At 32.3% G+C, this 19,679-nt stretch overlaps 3 protein-coding genes across 6 annotated transcripts; 2 read left to right on the top strand and 1 right to left on the bottom strand.

The window, feature by feature from the left end:
* Positions 1–656: 656 nt before the first annotated feature.
* On the bottom strand, positions 657–3,615 carry LOC107415889 (uncharacterized). 3 transcript variants are annotated; one of them, XM_016024299.4, is made up of 3 exons: positions 3,370–3,615; positions 1,578–1,873; positions 657–933 (listed from the first exon to the last, which is right to left on the bottom strand). In XM_016024299.4, exons 2-3 carry the CDS (start codon positions 1,843–1,845, stop codon positions 812–814), a joined length of 390 nt encoding a protein of 129 aa, XP_015879785.1. In that variant the 5' UTR covers positions 1,846–1,873; positions 3,370–3,615; the 3' UTR covers positions 657–811. The 3 variants fall into 3 exon arrangements, with proteins under 3 accessions (XP_015879785.1, XP_015879784.1, XP_015879786.1); XM_016024298.4 differs by having other exon boundaries at positions 1,578–1,867; positions 3,370–3,601; XM_016024300.4 differs by having other exon boundaries at positions 657–891; positions 1,578–1,867; positions 3,370–3,590.
* Positions 3,616–4,868: 1,253 nt separating this feature from the next.
* On the top strand, positions 4,869–6,209 carry LOC107415898 (uncharacterized). Of its 2 annotated transcripts, none has more exons than XM_016024309.4 (2): positions 4,869–5,742; positions 5,830–6,209. In XM_016024309.4, exons 1-2 carry the CDS (start codon positions 4,899–4,901, stop codon positions 5,946–5,948), a joined length of 963 nt encoding a protein of 320 aa, XP_015879795.2. In that variant the 5' UTR covers positions 4,869–4,898; the 3' UTR covers positions 5,949–6,209. The 2 variants fall into 2 exon arrangements, with proteins under 2 accessions (XP_015879795.2, XP_015879797.2); XM_016024311.4 differs by having other exon boundaries at positions 4,870–5,742; positions 5,854–6,209.
* An 8,098-nt stretch (positions 6,210–14,307) lies between these two features.
* LOC107415893 (uncharacterized) lies at positions 14,308–19,439 on the top strand. Its single transcript, XM_025073114.3, has 11 exons — positions 14,308–14,766; positions 15,565–15,878; positions 16,600–16,683; positions 17,050–17,184; positions 17,280–17,558; positions 17,791–17,926; positions 18,039–18,201; positions 18,308–18,436; positions 18,536–18,730; positions 18,824–18,946; positions 19,044–19,439. The coding sequence occupies exons 2-11, from the start codon at positions 15,590–15,592 to the stop codon at positions 19,155–19,157; spliced, it is 1,647 nt and encodes a 548-aa protein (XP_024928882.1). The 5' UTR covers positions 14,308–14,766; positions 15,565–15,589; the 3' UTR covers positions 19,158–19,439.
* The last annotated feature ends 240 nt before the right edge of the window (positions 19,440–19,679 follow it).

Below are 19,679 nucleotides of genomic sequence, written 5' to 3'. Positions count from 1 at the left end.
TGCTTTCTTTCGTTTCTTCTCTTACCACTAGATTCCATTTAGAAAATAATAAAATAAAATACGTCAATAAATTAAAATCTACTTTTTTTCCCCGAAATGCCTCAACCTTTTTAAATAAGGAATCAGAAAACCACTATTAAAATTTTTGTAAATGAAATACAAACTAACTTTTGGCAATTCATTTTTCTGCTATATCCCATAAGCCTTAGAAAGATATAGTGAAAAAAAATAAATAAATAAACGTTTATTCAATTGCTGCTATTTTAACACTCTCTCCTGGAAAATACAAAGACGCCAAACTACTAGTCTAAAACACATGTTAGTACATAAATTGTCAAAAACAGTGTTTGTCAATAGAAATATGATCCAATGGGCATCCTAGTTTCATGGATTTGATCATGAATTTCCAGGATGAAGCTTTTTCAACCCCGTTTATTCAATTGCTGCTATTTTTATGCTTTCTCCTGGAGAATACAAAGACGCCAAACTACCAGTCTAAAGCACATGTTAGTATATAAATTGTCAAAAACAGAGTTTGCCAATAGAAATATGATCCAATGGGCATCCTGGTTTCATGGATTTGATCATGAATTTCCAGCATGAAGCTTCTTCAACCCCATTAAAGACGAATAATAATACAGCAAAAACCAACAACATTCTTCAAAACAAATATATGGGTTTTATATATTGAAATGACAAAAACAAGTTACAATGCCGAGATGCACGAGGTTCTATACAAACACTTCGATACACCAAAACTAGCTACCAAGCATACGTCAAAACAAATTATCTCATTACAAAGAGGCACATTCTAATAGTCAGGAATTGAAGCAAACCGATAACCTTTTGCACCTCTCCACGAATAATAGGCAATCCGTGTCTCATAAAAGCCTGTACCCACAATTTCAACAAAGTGGTCAGCCCACCAACCTCCTGACAGAGATGTATGTATGGAAGAATTTATATACACTGAATGCACAGCTTATATCATTAGCCTATCACTGATTAATTTACTACACCGTTGCTAATAACCAAATGTATTTTGCCTCCATAATATGCTAGTCTATATATGAAAACCATTGTTTATTTAACTATCATGTTCGTTTTTTGAGGACTTATTTTGTGATGAAATGGTATTACCGAGAAGGTGGTTCAAGAAAGTCTGATTGAAGAACATCATAATGACAGACAACAAAATAAGGCAGCAAAGTGGCAACAGTGCCGATGAGGTTGAAGGAGGTGAAATTTCTGTACTTATGATTGTGACAATGGCCATGACATGGTGGCAATGTCGATGCAAGGGTAATAGTTCCTAGCAGTTGATGGTGGTAGCGATAGCATGCTGGTGAATATTAAGGGACTGCTCAGACTTGAGTTAAAAGAGTGTCTTCAACAATCATATTAAACCATGAATGCTTCACATTGTCTTTAACTTTAAGTATTTTTTTTTTTTATTTTTTTTTTACAAATTATTGCCATATCATTAGTCAATCAATAAACAGGTGGAGATGCTTTTAGAGAGAGGAAATAAACAGTACGTGAAAATAAAATCAGAAAGCAAAAATGTTTCATTGTACCTGGGAGGAAGGTGAGTATCCCGAGAGCTAAGAGGCCATAAGCTTGGGACCTTTCTCCTCCCATGTGACCGGTAAAAATGAAATACGAAAGGAAGAGAAGCAATGACCCAAGACACAGCAAGAAAAGAGCCAGGGCAATCGATTTCCATGGGACTTTGTCAAAGGCTTTCGGTGAATAGTCAAACCGAGTATCAGATTGGCTTCCATCATAACCAATATCCTCATCAGTAGGAAGACGGCTGTACTGAACATTGCGCTTAGTTGCCATATCAAGGATGTGTCAATGAAATCTGAAGCTTGCAAGTTGAAAGCAAACCAGATGACTTTAGATATCAACAAATAAAAGAACAGTGAAAGCAGAAAATGGGATGGATATTGACACAGTAAAAGCATAAATGGGTTACAGTTAGAGAAAGTCAAAATAAATTAGACGCCATCCACAATTAAATCAACACTAAAATAAATTTCCCCACATACTGACCCCTAATCAAAAAAGTTGAAGCAAAAATCATAAGTTCAATGACACAATTGCAATGATTTCATTGTCAAGTATACATGCAGTAGATTAATAGGAAGCAAAAATAACAAGAAGCAACAGATTTAGGTATGCCTACTTGCAGGAACCAGAGGACAGGCACTTGATATGTATGGTTCAAGTTTGACAGCATTGAAAAAACAAAGTGGTTTGACTACAGAAAACATAAGAACGTCAAATAGAAAAAGATAAAGAGAAAATCCACCGTGGATTTTCATGTTTTACCCAATACCCACACTAGGTATTAGCTACGCCCCCTAAACTTGAAGTGTTAAAAAAAATTGAGAGGTGACCTTACTTCGGTGAAGATGATTATAAATTGTAAAACTATAACTCCCTCGACTGGTGTAATAAACTCACAAACTCAAAAACAGATTCCAACTCTGTCAGACATAAAATGGGCTTTAGACTGTTATTCATAAAGAGGACTTAAAACAACCACATTTGGGGAAGAAAGTTATACATCATTGGGCGACTATTAGACTTAAAGCACCTCCATCTGGAGAAAAAAGCCATATAATCAATGCCACATTCACATTTCTTCTCCAGTCAGAATGCACAGATTGAGTACCACATTTCTGAAGCTCTTACAAAAAGCAAGAAAAGAAATAGATGGAAGCATAAATTTAACAAATCGGTCAAGAAAAACAGAGCATGTTAATATTCAATAGAATCAAGACAACTCATACAAACACCATAGAAGGTCATAAAACGCAGAATCAAACACAAAAAGTAGAGTCATTTGGCATGAACCATGACAAAACAAATAGCAAAACCCAGCATTGTTGATGACATATTGTCCAATTCACATCCAAATTTCCCAAAGCAAAATAAGGCTACCCAACATAAAAAACCCAGCAGAATACAATATGGTTTTATGTTCCTCTATTTAATGGTTATCCGAAAATAGCAGTTACTCAATTCACAATTAGATGTTATAAGGTTGCACCATCATATATTAGATAACAATATATGTTTAAAAAAAAAAATTGTAAAATTCGTCCCAAAAAGCAAAAAAAGAAATTGTAAAAGAATCTCTCTTCTCGAAGCATTGCACAGAGCAAACACACACATAAAAAGCAAATCTGCTTCAAAAAAAATTTCGCTTTTTATATGATTCACGCAAACAGTTTCCATAAGATCTTTCTTATTAGTTGTTCAGTCTACGAAAAAAAAAAAATTGTTATTAATTTGATCCCGATTGTGTTTGTTATCGTTGTTTTGATTTCTCATCAGAAAAACTGGGAAAGAACTCACCTTTGGAAGTTAAGCCGAGCGGTTAGTATGAATATTTCGTAGGCCCCAAATTTTCTCGAATCCCAAACAAAAACTATAATGAATGATCTCCGATCTACCACAGCGGGTCAAAAAGAACGGATTGTGTTGGCCTTTGGAGGGTTTGCCGAGAACATCAGGATCCTTCGGCGTAGCTTCGCGTCGATGGCATCCGTGTAGCTCATAAAACGACGACGCTTTTGCAAGAAATGCCACGCACCGTTTTGGCTTAATATGAATTATTCTTTTTTTTATTTTATTTTTTTATTTTAGATTCATTTTCCCGTTGAAATTTACGTTTATCCAATTAGGCCCCTCGTCGTTTGGAAAATATCAATTATAGTCCTGTAGTGGTGGAAAAGGTGGGAAAAGGTGTTAACTTGGACGGTTAACTTCTATTTTTAAAGAAATCACATTAATATATATATATATATATTATTTATCAATAATATCTATATGACATATAATAGTTTAATTTTGATATTATATTTTTAGTATTTAAAAAATAATCACATTAGTAACATGATACAGTAACAAAAAAGCAAAATTCATATGTATATATATATATATATACATTGACGATAGTGAACAATTCCTAAGTAATATATATAATTCAATAATATATATAGTGAACTTTAATAAAAAAATCTAGTAGTTTGATTCACCTATAGATCAAATACAACAAATATAGCACTTTCTCTTCATACATAATTACAAAACATGAATGGTATATGACAGTAATTTTTGTTTTCCACTCTATAATTATTAGTATACATAGCAAATATATAGCATAGAATAATAATAGAAGGAAACCCATTATATATTACAATAGTACACAACACATAATTAAAAGAAGCATATAGCTATATACTGATATAGCAAAAAAAACAAAGAAAGAGAGAGAGAAAGAAAGTGGCAAGAAACTTTAGCAAAGGTAAATTCAATAACAATCATTCAACAGAATAATATGTTCATATTTCTAGATAAGGAAATCTTTCTTTTCTTTTTTTCTTTTTTTGTCTTTTCCTCCCCCCTTAGCTGATCCCATTGATGATTAGCTTCCATTGGGAACAAGAATAAATATGGCCATAAATGTCTTTGTGCAGAAACTGTAGCAGTGCCATAAGCATAATATCTTGGCACTGTTTGCTAAAGGGCCCTACTTGATAGCTATCCCTCTAAACCGCAAAAGGTCTTGCAAAGTAACATATATAAAAGAAGATAAGATTCAAAGTATAATTTACTCATAGTCTTTTGTGGGAAGTTGCGTATTACCCACTATTAAGTCACGAATTGCGGTTTGGATTTGACAACAAAAGCAGCCTTTTGCTCTTAGTACACAATGACTATAATTTTGTCCCTGTTGCAATTCTTATTTTTTATTTTTAGCTGCTGGGTCAAATTATGTTGTCATGGATGAAGGGAAAAAAGACATCAACCATGGCTGGTACGTGTTTGTTTGTGGTGGTTGGAAGGATAAAGCAAAATACATAATCCAATTTATTAAACGCATGAAAATAAATATCAGTGTCTTTTTCTTTCTTATCCAACAGATAAAATTTTCATCTGAGAGACCTATTTTGCATCGATTTTCTTCCGTTTTGGTTGGGAAGAAAATTATGGAGGAAAAGATGACAAAGATCATGAGGAAATCAATCTTCATCTTCCTCAAGTATTTTCACTACTTCTCCACCACAACAGTGCTTCTTTTGCTTCCCTTCTCAGCCTTAGTTCTCATAAGCTGTCAAGCCCTTTCCTATTCAAATTCATCCCCTTTTCCCAACACCCATGCTGCAGGATTTCCTGCCTTCTCCAAATTTGTTCTGCTTTTTCTCAATAAGAGCTTCTATCAAACTTTCTTCTCCTCAATTTTGATAATTCCATTTTCTCTCTCCTCGTTTCTGATCGCAAAAGCTTCTATAATCCAAGTTCTAAAAACCCACCATGAACCATCTCTTCCAACCTTTTCCTCCTGCTTCTCAATCTACAAGCCTCTCCTCCTAACCCACCTCTGCAACATGCTTTTCAGCATCACTGCCAACATAGTTGCAATTTTTATCCTCTTTATAGCTTCTGGGTTCTTACATGGTATCCTTCAACTACTAACCAGAACTGTTCTCTATGCCTTTCTGACCCAAACCATTGTTCTCTGCAACTTAGCTTTGGTTGTGTCAGGGATGGAGAATTGCACTAGCTATCGAGCAATATATAATGCTTCTATACTAAGAAGAGGAACAAATTCGATGGCTTTGTTTCTGGCTCTCCCTACCCATTTGGCTCTTGCTTCAATAGAGGCCTTGTTCTGCTACAGGGTGATAAAAGATTATGATGACCGTGGTGGGAGACCAAGTTTTGGTATGGCTTTGGAGAGCATGTTGATTTCTTACCTATATTCTATTGTTATAGTCATTGACACAATTGCTTCTTGGGTGCTTCTCAAAGGCTGCACATCTAATTCTTTTACAGATGAAACCAATGGGCTTTGTGATCGGATTAAGCTTGCCAAAGAGGAGGACAGTTGCCATTCTTCTGCAAACTTGAGAATTTTGATATTTCCATGAATCGATTTTAAGCTTATAAGCTATCAAGTCGATCTCTATCCAAATTGTACATACAGATCAATATTTACACGAATACAAGTCAGATAGAGCTGATAATATAGTAGTGGAACTGAGTTTTCTTCTTTCTTTTTTTAAGAGCTGATAATATAGTGGTGAAACCGAGTTTTCTTCTTTCTTGCATACATAGGCAGGTCTCTAAGTGCATTTTCCTTTGTATAATATTAAAAGGAAAATATTCCGGCCAAGTACTTTTAATTCGCATCACTATTTTAGCTGGGAATATCTATATGGTTTCGTCATTTGTAAGGTGTTGTCACTATTTTTGCTGGGAATGTCTACATGCAGTATCTATATTGCCAAATGCCAAGAACTTAGCCTTTAATTCTTTTTTTCTTCAAAAAAAAAAAAATTACTTACTTATTTGTTTGTTATATTGCAGTTAGAGTTAGTTAAATATCAAAATTAACCACAAATTAAAAATAACTAAATAAATAAAAATTCAAATCAAACACAATTTGACATAATTATAAAAAAAAAATTAAAATGGTTTACAATTTAGTATTTATATTTTTTTTTTCTTCATATTTAAAGTTAACTGGGATGTTAAACAAAATCTAACTAATAGTATAAGCAAATTATATACATTTAAGTAATATAAAAAAATTAAAGACAAAAAACTCACAGGTTATCAAATGGCCAAAAAATGACATATAAATCCGGATATGCATGCTTTAGGATAAAAATTCGGATTTGCGTAATTTTTTTCCAATTATTTCATAATAATTTTATTTAAAACTTAAAAGTAATAAATAAATACATGTAGTAGAGCAATTCGTTTATTTCAAAAAAAAAAAAAAAGGTTCAGAAGTGAATTCTCACTCTCCAGGCCCAATGAAGTTTTGGGCTGCAGTATGGTTAGAAGTGAGTTTGTTGGACTCGTATTGGGTTTCATTTTGATCTGATGGGATTACAAGCTCTAAAGAAACACCAGGATTGATACCATGTTGTGGGCTGATTACATACAAGGATGGAACAGATTCAGCGCCAGATTGATCTTGGGCAATGTTTCAGTTTTCAGCTCAAATTGTCAATAACAAATTTTTGCTTCCAATGTTACGATGGCAGTTGAGAATTGAGAGCACTTGTAACTGAGAACTAACCCCAAGTTAATAAACATGCCAACCGCATAAGGAGAAGTGGACTGTGTTTAAATGGATAGGGCTTGGAATACTTTATACACCACCATGTACCCAAATGAGAAATTTAAAACAAAAAATAAAATAAAATTTGGGTAATGCATTCGGTTTTCAAACCATAACTATAAAGTTCAGTGTTATAAAACCTACCAGTTTTTTTTTTTTTTTTTTTTTTAATTCCTTTCTTGGCTTAATATGTAATACATATCGCCAGCATTGGCTGGACACAGTTGCCTATCCATTGGGGACTGGTCATCCACCTCAGACAATGGACAACCAATGACAATAGTTTTGGGGGGAAAATGTATAAGCTTTAGAGATTTTAATAATTTTATATTAAATTAATTAAATAATTTAAAAAAATAATAAGTTTGTATATTCTTTATGGTGTTTGATAGGTAATTTCTATAAGCAATTAAATTAAAGATGTCTGAGGATGAAATGTAGACGATCAATATTCATGGGTAGGGGTGGGCATGGATTGGATTGGTTCGGTTTTGGACCGAAATACAATCCAATCCATACATATCGGTTTTTCTAATTTACAATCCAAACCAAACCATTGAAGTATTAAATCCAAACCAAACCAAACCATTTATGATCGGTTTGGTTTGGATTGGTTGATCGGTTTGAAACTTACTAATTTATAAATATATAATACAAATAAAAAAATTTCCAAATATAAAATATAAATAATAAATTATAATTATCCAAACATAAAATACAATTAGAATAATACAACATAGTCTACAATGGAAAATAAAGAAGAAAATGTAGCAAATGATACACATCACGCACTTATTAAATAGCAAACATTAATGTCATCATCTCACTCCTATAAAATCAAATTAAAATTGTTAGAACAAATAATGTAAAATAATACATTCGTCAAAATTCATTCACTCAAGAATCAATGCATAATTTCTTTTTTTTTTTTTAACTTTAAAATTTGGTAAATCATAAGTCAATCAACGTTAACAGGTTCACTAATTTTAGTTGATTCTGTAAGCTCTACAAAAATCAAAACAATAAAATTAGCAATAAATTATATTTAAACATTTATATATATATATATATATATATATATTTATAAGTAACAATTGGATACAATATATGTAAATATATATATGATGGGAATGTAAAAAAAATATATATATTATAGTGATGGTGATGGACTGGTGGTGGGTGGCAACAAAGATAAATGTTTAGTTTAGCGTTACAACTTACAATTTGATTTAGGATTTGGGATATGGAGATGTAAAAAAAAAATATATATATATATATATATATATTAAAAATCAATATATAAAAATGGAAAAAAAATTTAAAAACTAATATATAAAAATGAAAAAAATATTCTAAAATTAATATATAAAAATAAAAAAATAAAAATATATAATTTTTTAGTTATATAATATATTATTTGGATTGGATTGGATTGGATTGGATTTATATTTCTAATCCATAACCAATCCAATCCATACAATTTATAATATTTTGAACCCAATCCAATCCAATTGATGTAAAAATCCAATCCAAACCGTTAAAAATGGATTGGATTGGGCGGATTAAACGGGTTGGATTGGATTTTGCCCACCCTGTTCATGGGATTCTGGACAAGAGGGAACATCAATCAAAGCCTTTTTCTCCAAGGATTATGATCATAAGTGGGTTCAGATTTCATTTTTCTTGGTGGAAGATACTTCATCATCATCCACATCTTCTTTGTGAAAGATGTGCCATTAAGTTCTGTCCCCTAAATGCATTTGGTCTGATCCCCCTAATTAGCTAGCTAAGGAGTTTAATTCAAGTGGATCAATTTTTATACAAACTATCGAAAATGGGGAAACCTCTACCACTAATAATTCCCATTCAAATGCTTTTGTGAGGTTTTAATCCAATATAATGAAGCTTCCCCTCTAAACCCACTTATTTTGAAATGAGAAAAAAAAAATTAAAAAAAAAAAGAAAAAAAAAGAAGCTCTTCTCCCATGTGATTTGCTATGCTTTTGCCTTCCATTATTCAAACACCGACTATATCTATAGAACGTCTACATATATATGTGTGTATATATATATATATATATATCCCATTCAACCTGAAACCACTACTTTATATCTTCTTCCTCTCAATTAAACAACCATTTGGTTTTGGTTTGGGTTTTGATTCAGCCATATCTCAACAAACCCCAAAAACCAGACCAACAAAAACAAGTAGACAAACAATATACATATAAAATATATAGATATAATTCCAAAGACATGTGCAGGTGACTCCATAAAAGCTAAGCTATCTAATAATTGTGTAAAATGTGTGTGTTTGTCTATATGCTTTGCACGTGTGCGGTTTTGAACATCCATGTGAACAGATTAATGCTGCTTTTCTTTCAGCCTCATGAAGATCCATTTAGTAGTCGACAATGAAGTTTTATTTTCTTGTTACTTTACTAGCTTCCAATAATTCCTTCTGTTTTAGTTGTTTCTCACTAATTCTTTATGCCCCAATTATACCTATAGTTAGCTCCATGCTCTTTCTATACACTGTCCAACTTAAAAAAAAAAATTATATTTAACTGTTGCATGAATAAAATAGAGCAATTAATCATTCAAAATCGAATAGTTAATAATTATTTTAATATTAGAAAATGTATGCTTTACTTTAATATGTGTTAAATATACATTGCACATGATTATTAACTATTATGAAATAATGTGATGTAACAATTACACCCAAATTTTGTCCTGGTGAAAAGGAGAACAAAATTCCAAAAAGCCCACTGAGATTTAATGACGATCATGTTCAGTATGAAAGGTCGAAGCAAGTTCTCTTCAATATGTGCATTGAATGCTTTACTGATGCAAATGGCTTTTCTTATATCAACAATACTTATAATTCAGCTTTCTTTAGATCCCCAATACAATAAATAATGTTTGTAGAGATACTTCATTGGAAAGCTCATTTAAGACAAATCATAGAAATTTCTAATGACCCTTTTTATAACAATGGAAGTTTCATGCTTCCTCTCAAGTATTCTATTCACATCAAACTAAAAGAAGTGGACTAGATTTTCACACAAATACCTAGTAATATAGTTTAACCATGCATCTTTTTTTTTTTTTTTTTTAAATTACTTTTCCATATGCTAATAATAAATTCAAAGTTCCAAGTCATCATGATGTTTCACTTCTGAGAGACCAAAAAGGAGGCTTAAATAAATTACAACTGCATGCATTATTTGATAAAAAAAGATAAACAAGTAATTCCTACAGCGATGGCAAAAGAGAGGGAAAAAAAAAAAAAAAAAAAAAGGTTTTTCACTAAGGACTAAAAAATTCTGGTCTCTTAGCCCAAAAAATAAAAAAATAAAAAAAAATTGAAAAAAACATATTCTGATGAATATGCGAATATTTTTCTCAAAGCTAGCCATACAATTAATTCCTGCTTTTTTCTGCAGTAAAATGCAGTCCTATATCCAAACCAAAAAATATTAAATAGCTCAACCCCACATGATTCATCATGATTGGGAGTTTACGATAATTCTTTGCACGGACTTGCATGTCACCCAATTTCCTTCCTTTCCTACGCATTTAATCTTCTGGTGAGATATTGAAGTCTAGCTAGTAGCTACATAGACTTTTTTTTTCCCCTCTTGATCTATTTCTTTATTTGTAAGCAATTTCACAAGGCAAAGACAAATACCAAGCAAACTAGTATGTGAAACTGAGCTAACACACTAGCAAAAAGAAATCCCACCAAGCAACGATGTCGTTGACCTTTTAGATGAAAATGAAATGTTGGAAGAGAAAATCTACTATCTTGATGTTACTTTGAGGTGATCTTTGTCAATAGCATGAAAAATGGAGTGTGGAAAAAGCCTAACTTATTCATCACTTTTTAAGCAAAAAAAAAAAAAAAAAAAACTTATTCATCACTTGTGTAAAAATAACTTATTGAAAGGTGAGACTTTCATTACCAAGAATGGTAAAATATTCTTTAATATGGACTTGGGGACAGAGAATTAAATGCTTGGGGTGCTTCAATGTCCAAGTGCTGTACAGAGAGCCAATGATTTAACTCCTGGGAGACCCCACCACCTAAAAAGAAAAATGAAAAATGAAAAGAAAAGTAGTAACTCACAGGCTATATAGTTTGCCTCGCCCTTGTCTGTGAATCGATCTTTTCTCTGCCTAAAACAGGTGGAATTAGATCTGGCAATTTGGATCATAATATGGTGATACGATTCAAAAATGACACGTAATAAATGGGTTTGAGTTTATTATAAATGGATTCGGATCATAATCGGGTCAACCCGTTTAACACGATTATTAATCGTGTCATTTTCGGGTTGACCTGTTTAACTCGAAATTGACCCGTTACGACCCATTTATTAAACGTGTCAGTTTCAACCCGACACGATTATATACCTATTACAACCCATTTAAATTTAATTTTAAACTAATATTTTATCACTAATGTAATATTTAATAACTAAAAAATATTATAAATTAAAAATTTTATAAAAATAATTTTCTATTACTAATTTTTTAAAAATAAAAAATACATCTTTAATAAAACAAAAACATAAAAATAAAAAAAAAATTCGGGTTAATAGGTTAATTTTCGGGTTAACGGGTTAATAGGTTAGTTTTCGGGTTAATAGGTCAATTTCAGGTTAACGGGTTAATAGGTCAACACGACCCGTTAAAATAATCGTGTTAAACGGGTCGTGTCGTGTTGACCTGTTTATAAACAGGTCGGGTTAGTGTTTTAGGTACCTGACACGATTAATAAATGGATCGTGTTCGGGTTAGGCATTTTTGACACGATTATTAAATGGGTTGATACGAACACGACCCACCAACCCGAATTGCCAGGTATAGGTGGAATAAAGATAGGATCATAAGAGGAACTTTTTTTTTGGGGGGTAATATCTCAGAATGTGGAATATCATTTGTCTCTTTCTTTTCATGTTTCATCAATGAATGATTGGAAAATTCACACTGTATTGGATTATAATTGGAAGAGTAAATGAAATGTTAAAATAAAAAAATTAAAAAAAAAAAGGCTAACAACTAAGAAGCCGAAAATGTTTGGAAAGCAAGAAAAATAGTAAACCATACAAGGCTTTTTGTTTATAGACCCCAAAGAAAACTTTTATGTGCTAACATACATCAAGCATAGACATAAACACTAATTCTTTATACTACAGAATACAGACATCTTTTACAATTATTATCTTCCAATCTATACTCACCAAAAGTCCTTCATTTTTTTAAGATAATTATTTCTAATTAAAAGGTCAAAACAATTTCTATATATTGGAATTTTTTTAATTGGACAATAGAGAAATACCAGAGTCACAAATCACAATGATTTCAATGGGACCATTGAAACAGAGGGATGTGACAATATTAAAACATTGCAACTTTCCATCAGAGCTCACATAATGCATCAATCTTTCTTTCTTGCTCAGCAAACATATTGAAGGTTACATCTCATCGAAACACTTCACTAACCACAGTGACATAGAGTTTACAGCTTTGTCCTTTTTTTTTCTCGCAAAATAAACTCTTAGGCTTACATGGAGCAGAACATGCATAATTCATAGATGTGGGATTTTTGCTTGAAGAAGTAGGTTTGCCAATTAAACATACAAATTTGCATATATAAATATATATATATATATATATGGGGTGATAAAAAATAAAAAATAAAAAAAAAAACTTGTCCTGATTGTTTCCCACAAATTTTCCTTTTTCCTTATGACAATTGTAGGATTGGGACAACTTTTTTGTACAATATGAAAGTGACAATGTTTCACACTTTTGCAAACCTAACTGTAGATGGGCATGCGCAGAAGTCTGCAATTTTTCTTCATTATGTAATTAATCTGATTCCACCAAAATATATAACCCTTCAATTATAGCATACTCTTTTTGGCTTTTCAATGGTAAAAATCCAATAATTGAGATATTCAAATGGGAGAGAAGTAAATAGCTAGGGAAAAACATAAGCAAGCTGTATTAAGCTGTACTTCATTTATTATTTAAAAAACAGATGTATATGCAAGGCTTTTTGTTGGTCCATTTCCCATTTGTCATTTTGTTTCTTTAAAGTTTCTGCATGTTACATGCGTAGCCATGTGGCCCCTTTTTCCAGTTAATATTCATGAAATTCATTGCCAAGTGTCTTTTTTTTTTTTTTTAAGGAAAAAAAAATAAAAATTGAAGGAGCAAATATTAATATTATATTAATTCGTAACAGCACATTATCAAAATGCTTTATGGGCTTTCCAAAATTTTATTTAAATATGAATTTGAAATTATGGGATTTGGAGTTATGAGGAAACATCTCTCAAAAAATAATAATAATAATAAATAAATAAAGTTAATAGGAAATAAATAAAAAATAGTGTCAATTTTGGTGAAATAATAAAAAAGATTAACTAAAGTTGAATGAAATTTTGGACACATATGGCCTAGAATTGCCTCGAAGGCAAATAACTGTAAAATATAAAGTACGTTAAAATTGATTGCGATAACAAAAAAAGAAAAAAAATCCATGTATTATTTAAAAGTGAATTGAAATTGACTGCAAATTTGCATTGCAGCTCTACAATTTTTTTTTTTTTTGGGGGCGAAAATAAAAATATGATAATGAAAATTTAAACGTTAAAGTTGCAGGGTGTGCATGTGTTTAATCAATCACAAATTACTGTATGCAAAAACACACGTGATTTTTCCAGTTAGTGAGAACCGGACCGAGATGAACGGCTGAGATTAACAAATCCCTATGAGAGTTGACGTTCATAGATTCACAAAGTTCACAACCACACAAAGGTTAGGGAGTCAACAGCATTAGTTAGTAGCCGCTCGATCATCATTGCCGATATAAAAAAAAAATGATTGGATCGCGAAAGCCAAGTGTTTCATGTTGGGTCCCACATGTGAATTGAGGCGCCAAAAATCAAAAAGTGGTTTTAATTGTTTCAAAAATCAGGTTTTTTTTTTTTTTTTTTTTTTTTTTTTGGGGAGTCATACCAAATTTCGTAAATAAAAACCGTTAAAAAAAAGAAAGTAAAAACGGTAAAAATAAAAAATAAAAAATAAAAAAAAGTTTGAAAAGGGAGTGGAAGAATCAGTTATACGGATTTTCATGGCCTGGTCTCGCTCTGTTCCTCTGCTTTGGCCAGCGAAATCTCGGAGGACATACAAAACAAAACCTAAACTCTAGGGAGAGAAAGAAAAATACCCCCCAACAGCAACAACACCAAACACACCCTTCCTCTCTCTCTCTCTCTCTATATATATATATATATATATACATCTATATATATCTATATATGTATATATGTATGTATGTGTATATAAAACCCACCCCGTCTCTATCTTCATCATTATCTTTGGGTTTATTTGAAATTGAAAAAAAGAGGGCGAAGAGCACTGATTCTGGCATCGTACCCGGATCCGACATAGTCGGACCCACCTGCTAATATAATTCTTACCTCTCTCTCTCTCTCTCTCTCTGTGTATTGGATTTGACGAAGGTGGTTGTTGGTGCAGAGAGAGGGAGTCTTTGGATATCTCTTCTCAGTTCCACTATGAGATCTGTCTTCCACCAGGTACACACCTTCTTTCTTTATTTTCAAATTCATATCTTCCTCCTGGTTTCTATTTGGGTTTATTTTTCTGGGTTTTCTTCCAAGTTATCAAATTTTCTAGTTTGATGTAGAAAAGTTTTCGCCTTTTTTTTTTTTTTGGGTTGCATTAATCTATTTTTTATTAGTTTTCAAATTTTTTTTTTCTTTTTTTTAAGTTCTTTGATTTGGGATTGAGATTTAAGAGTTTCAGATACTATATACGTACATATGATATTCTTATTGTTGTCTTCTTGTCTCTTATGATTTCCTTCGTTTTCGTTCATTGTGCGATTCCTTTTTCTGTTTCAAACTGTTTTCTTTTTCCTTTTTTTCTTCTTTCCTTTCTCACATTATGTCATGTTTCCACTTTTATTTTATTTTTTTCGTTTTAGCAACATTAAAATATAAATATTTCATTCCCAATCGTTTTTGTCTTCTTTCTCATCCCATTGGATGTGGACCCCTTGGCCGCTTTTTCCAATTTTTTTTTTTTTTAAATTTTTCCTTTGAAGGTTAAATAGGAGCTTCACCACGAAAACCCAAAGTCTCTCTGTTTTGGAAATTCTAGAAAAGTTGTATGGAATTCGTTGTTCTGGTATTTGTATATTAGCATATGATTTTTATCTGTATATTTTGTTTGTATCTTAGAAATTTTATACCCTTTTTGAGATGGTTTATGCTGCTGCAAATTATTTCAACTCTGCAGTACTAAATATCTCCTTGCGAGTTTTTTTTGTATGTGTGTTTTCTGAAGGCATTTCCATTTTTCTTTGTTGTCAGTGAGTAGTTTGATAAGAAAAGAACAATGGGTGGCTGCTATTCAACACCATTTCAAACAACTAAACCGAGAAGAAGACGTCGTCACCGTTTCAGGAAAATCCGTGGAAGGAGGAGGGTACCAACTTCAGCCCCTGATGCTTCCATGAAAAGGATTAGTGATGCAGGAAGTCGTGTTGCAGATTATTCTGTCAGTAAGATTGTTCACATGGAATTCGAGAATGGTGAAACAACTACGTGCAGAAGATCTGAGGTTTCTAATGGGACATTCCATGTAACGCAGTTGGAGTGGCATCACAGTCAATCTGATGCAAATGGTTTTGTCCCCTTTTCCTGTTTTAAACTCGATGATTTTATCGCATTAGAATGTCCGATTGAATACCTTGTTGGACATCGTCTTAGTACCTCCTTCGATATTAGATATATTCTAGACTTATCTTGGCTTGTGTGTTTCATAGGATACTTTTTCTTTTTCTGTCTAAAATATATGATCAACCAAATAAAACATTAAAACGAAGACACTTTGTCTTTTTCTCATATAGCTATAATGCTTTCAGCGGAGAATTAAGGTTAAGGAAGCTTGTTGTCTATACAGTGCATTCATTGTAGACATAGTAGCATAACATAGAACATTTTTTTTTTTTTTTTTGGGTGGGTTTGATGAATAATGGTTAACTGCCTAAAATGGTTGAGTTGGCTTGGTATTGTTATGCTTTCTGATTGCTCTATGTTGATAAATCAACAAGGATGGTTCGTAATGTCTAGACAATCCAAAATCCAATTATTCATCTGCATAAAAAAATTTGATTTGTTTAGCTGTATTTTGCCGATCTGGTTTAAGAAAGAGGCACAGAAATTGACGCTAGTTTATCTTTAACTAATACGTGTTATAATTTATTATTTATCCTTCTGATATCCTATTAGCCATGTTGTCCCTAAACTGTTTCTATTTTTTTTAGTTTTTAGTCAATAAAAGCTATTGCTTTAGTAGTGTCTCAAGTTGTAGAAAAGACACTAAACAAGTTGGTTTGTCCACAGTGATTTGCCAAGAGGAAGCTTGGTTTGACTCAGTCAGTATTTTGGAGTCTGACTCGGATGATGACTTCAGCAGTGTACTTGGAGGTAAATGAACAACTGCTTCTCATCATCTACAATTACAGCCTGAAAATTTTCCTACAATTACATTGAAGTTATGCACCAGAACTGTGTTTGTGTTATGTTTTGCTGGTTTAACATCAAGGAATCAAAATAATCAGATTACCTTGGTGATCTTTAACCACATATACTGAAACTATGAGGAGAATCCTGAAAACATTTTAAAGTAATCTTTATGCCTTAGAATTCATATCTCACTTTACTTAAATTTTTATTTTTTTTTTCCTTGATCTGACTGTCAAAATTTCTTGTACAATATCTATAGGATATCTATTTTGTGAATTATTATACTTGTTTTCTCAATTTGTTTCTGTTTCCTTTTCTGTTCTTCAGATGGTTTTCCCTTAGTAGGAAATGCAATTGGGAATATCTCAAATGGCCAATTGCTTCAGTATGAAAGATCAGCATGTTTTGTGGATAACAGGTGTAAGTATGAAGAGTACCAAAGCTATTTAAAAATAGATGGAGGTAAGTTTGATAAAACTCGTGGCTAAAGATGAATTCAAGGAATCAAAATGGATCTGCCTGTGTTAATACCTGGCGTTGTGAATTTTGTTGCTTAGGGAAGGGTGATGAAGTTTGCAGCAAGAGGAAGAAGATACTAGATCATTCTTATGGAAGCTTTAAAGGTGTCAAAGACGCTAGACGTGATTCCGATGAGAAAACTCGAGAGAATAGCTTAAAATCAGGCTTACCTCGAATGTTGTCTTCTGTTAGTTTCAATGACAAGATTCTAAATGCATCGAATTTGGTTTCAAATGCTCATCAGAAAAGGCCATCAACAGTTTTTAGACTTTCTTTCAAGAGGAGATCCTGTGACAGAGAGGAAGCGGTCGAGCATTGTAAGCGTTCAAATACTTTCATTTTCCTTCTGGTATAAAGAAAATTTAACATATTAAGGTTATGCTTTCTTGATTTGCAATTCTTATCTATTCCAAATACTAACTACCAAGCCATCTTTAAAATGAACCATATGTTTGAGTGAGGTTTACACTCTGAATATGGTAAAGCAATGTACAACATATGATTATTATATCTGTATGTATGTTGAACATATTGCTGATTCATATGCAGGCCAATCAAAAAGGTACCTGATTCGTCCTAGAGCAGGACATATAATTCCATGTTGTACATTAGATAAGCCAACTCCAGGATGTTGGTCTGAGATTCCACCTTCAACTTTTAAACTCCGTGGAGAGAACTATTTCAAGTATGCCTTTTTTGTTTCTATCTTTTTACTCTGTTTGTTTTTCCATTTATTTATTTATTTATTTTTTCCTTTTAATAAGAGAGTGTAATTGCTTATCGTATCTAATATGCAGGGACAAGAAGAAGTCACCAGCTGCAAATTACAGTCCATATACTCCAATTGGTATTGATTTATTTAACTGCCCCAGAAAGATTAATCATATTGCTCAACATGTTGAGCTTCCTAATGTGAAAGCAGATGGAAAAGTGCCCCCACTTCTCATTGTGAATATCCAGGTATACCAAAATCCCGAACTAGACATTTTATATCGAAAACTGTTTGTTCCTAAACATTTTTCTCATGTTGTATCTTCTAACCGTGAGCTATGTGCTTTTGTGGCAGTTGCCTACTTATCCTGCTGCAATGTTTCTTGGTGATAGTGATGGAGAAGGGATGAGTCTCGTACTGTATTTCAAAGTTTCTGAGAGTTTCGAAAAGGACATCTCTTCCCAATTCCAAGACACCATCCAGGTATTCTTCTGTGCAACAAGAAATCTCTCTTAGTTCTTACTATGACAAATGGTATAGTTGTTAAAATTTGCTGAAAATTTTGGTAAAAATATGCAACAGAAATTCGTCGAGGATGAAATGGAAAAGGTGAAAGGATTTGCTAAAGACGGCACTGTTCCTTTCAGAGAAAGGCTAAAGATCATGGCTGGGGTGGTTAATCCTGAGGATCTCCATTTGAGTTCTGCTGAGAAGAAGCTGGTAAATGCTTACAATGAAAAACCAGTCCTTTCACGTCCTCAGCACAACTTTTACAGGGTAAAGTAACGCATATCAATTCCATTTACATGATTTTCAACCTTCTTTTAAGTTTCGAAGAATATCATTTTTACACTCTTGAGAGCTTTGCAGGGTCCAAATTACTTTGAGATTGATCTAGACATCCATCGATTCAGCTACATCTCAAGGAAAGGACTTGAATCCTTCAGAGAGCGTTTGAAAAATGGAATACTGGATCTGGGATTGACTATTCAGGTAACGTTATCCACCAATCTTAATCCTTTTGGAATGTTTTCAAGTAAAATGGTTAAAAGGGTCTGACAGTAATAATATGAATGTAAACAAATATCAGGCACAGAAACCAGAAGAGTTACCAGAGAAGGTACTGTGCTGTGTGAGATTGAACAAGATTGATTTTGTAGATGAAGGCCAAATACCAACGCTAGTGACACTTGATGATGATTGAAAAGATTGAAACAGACAGCAGACAATGAGATGAGATAGAGATTAAAGCCTGCAGCTGGGCTTTTTGGATATTAGATTCCATCATCCATTTCTGTAAATTAATCATTTCTAAACCATAATTTATTAAAACCTCTCATCTACATATTCATATATTTATTTAAAGGGAAACAAAAAAAATTGACATAAAGTCTTCAGTGTTCCTTTTTATATGTCTGCATAATCTTTGCTAACTTCAGTCATGCTTGTATTACTACTATAAAATAATATTTATTATGAAGCCTAAGTAGCTGGTAATAATGGATACTGGATACACATTATCAGCAAGGGATGCTTTGGATTAAGAGCAGTTTTTTTTTTTTTTTTTTTTTTGGTAACTTCCTGTTTGAGGTATTTATACTTTCTTGGTACTAGTTTGTTATATATATATATATATATATATATATATATATTTGTGCTTGGTTGAAATATATGTTAGAATAGCAGCAAAGAAATTTTTTTTTTTTTTTCCTTTTTTTTGGTAAAT

This window comes from Ziziphus jujuba, chromosome 4 (assembly GCF_031755915.1).
Source record: "Ziziphus jujuba cultivar Dongzao chromosome 4, ASM3175591v1".
Taxonomy (NCBI): domain Eukaryota; kingdom Viridiplantae; phylum Streptophyta; class Magnoliopsida; order Rosales; family Rhamnaceae; genus Ziziphus; species Ziziphus jujuba.
Note: the sequence above shows the minus strand (reverse complement) of the source record. Positions and strands in the feature narration are given on the sequence as shown.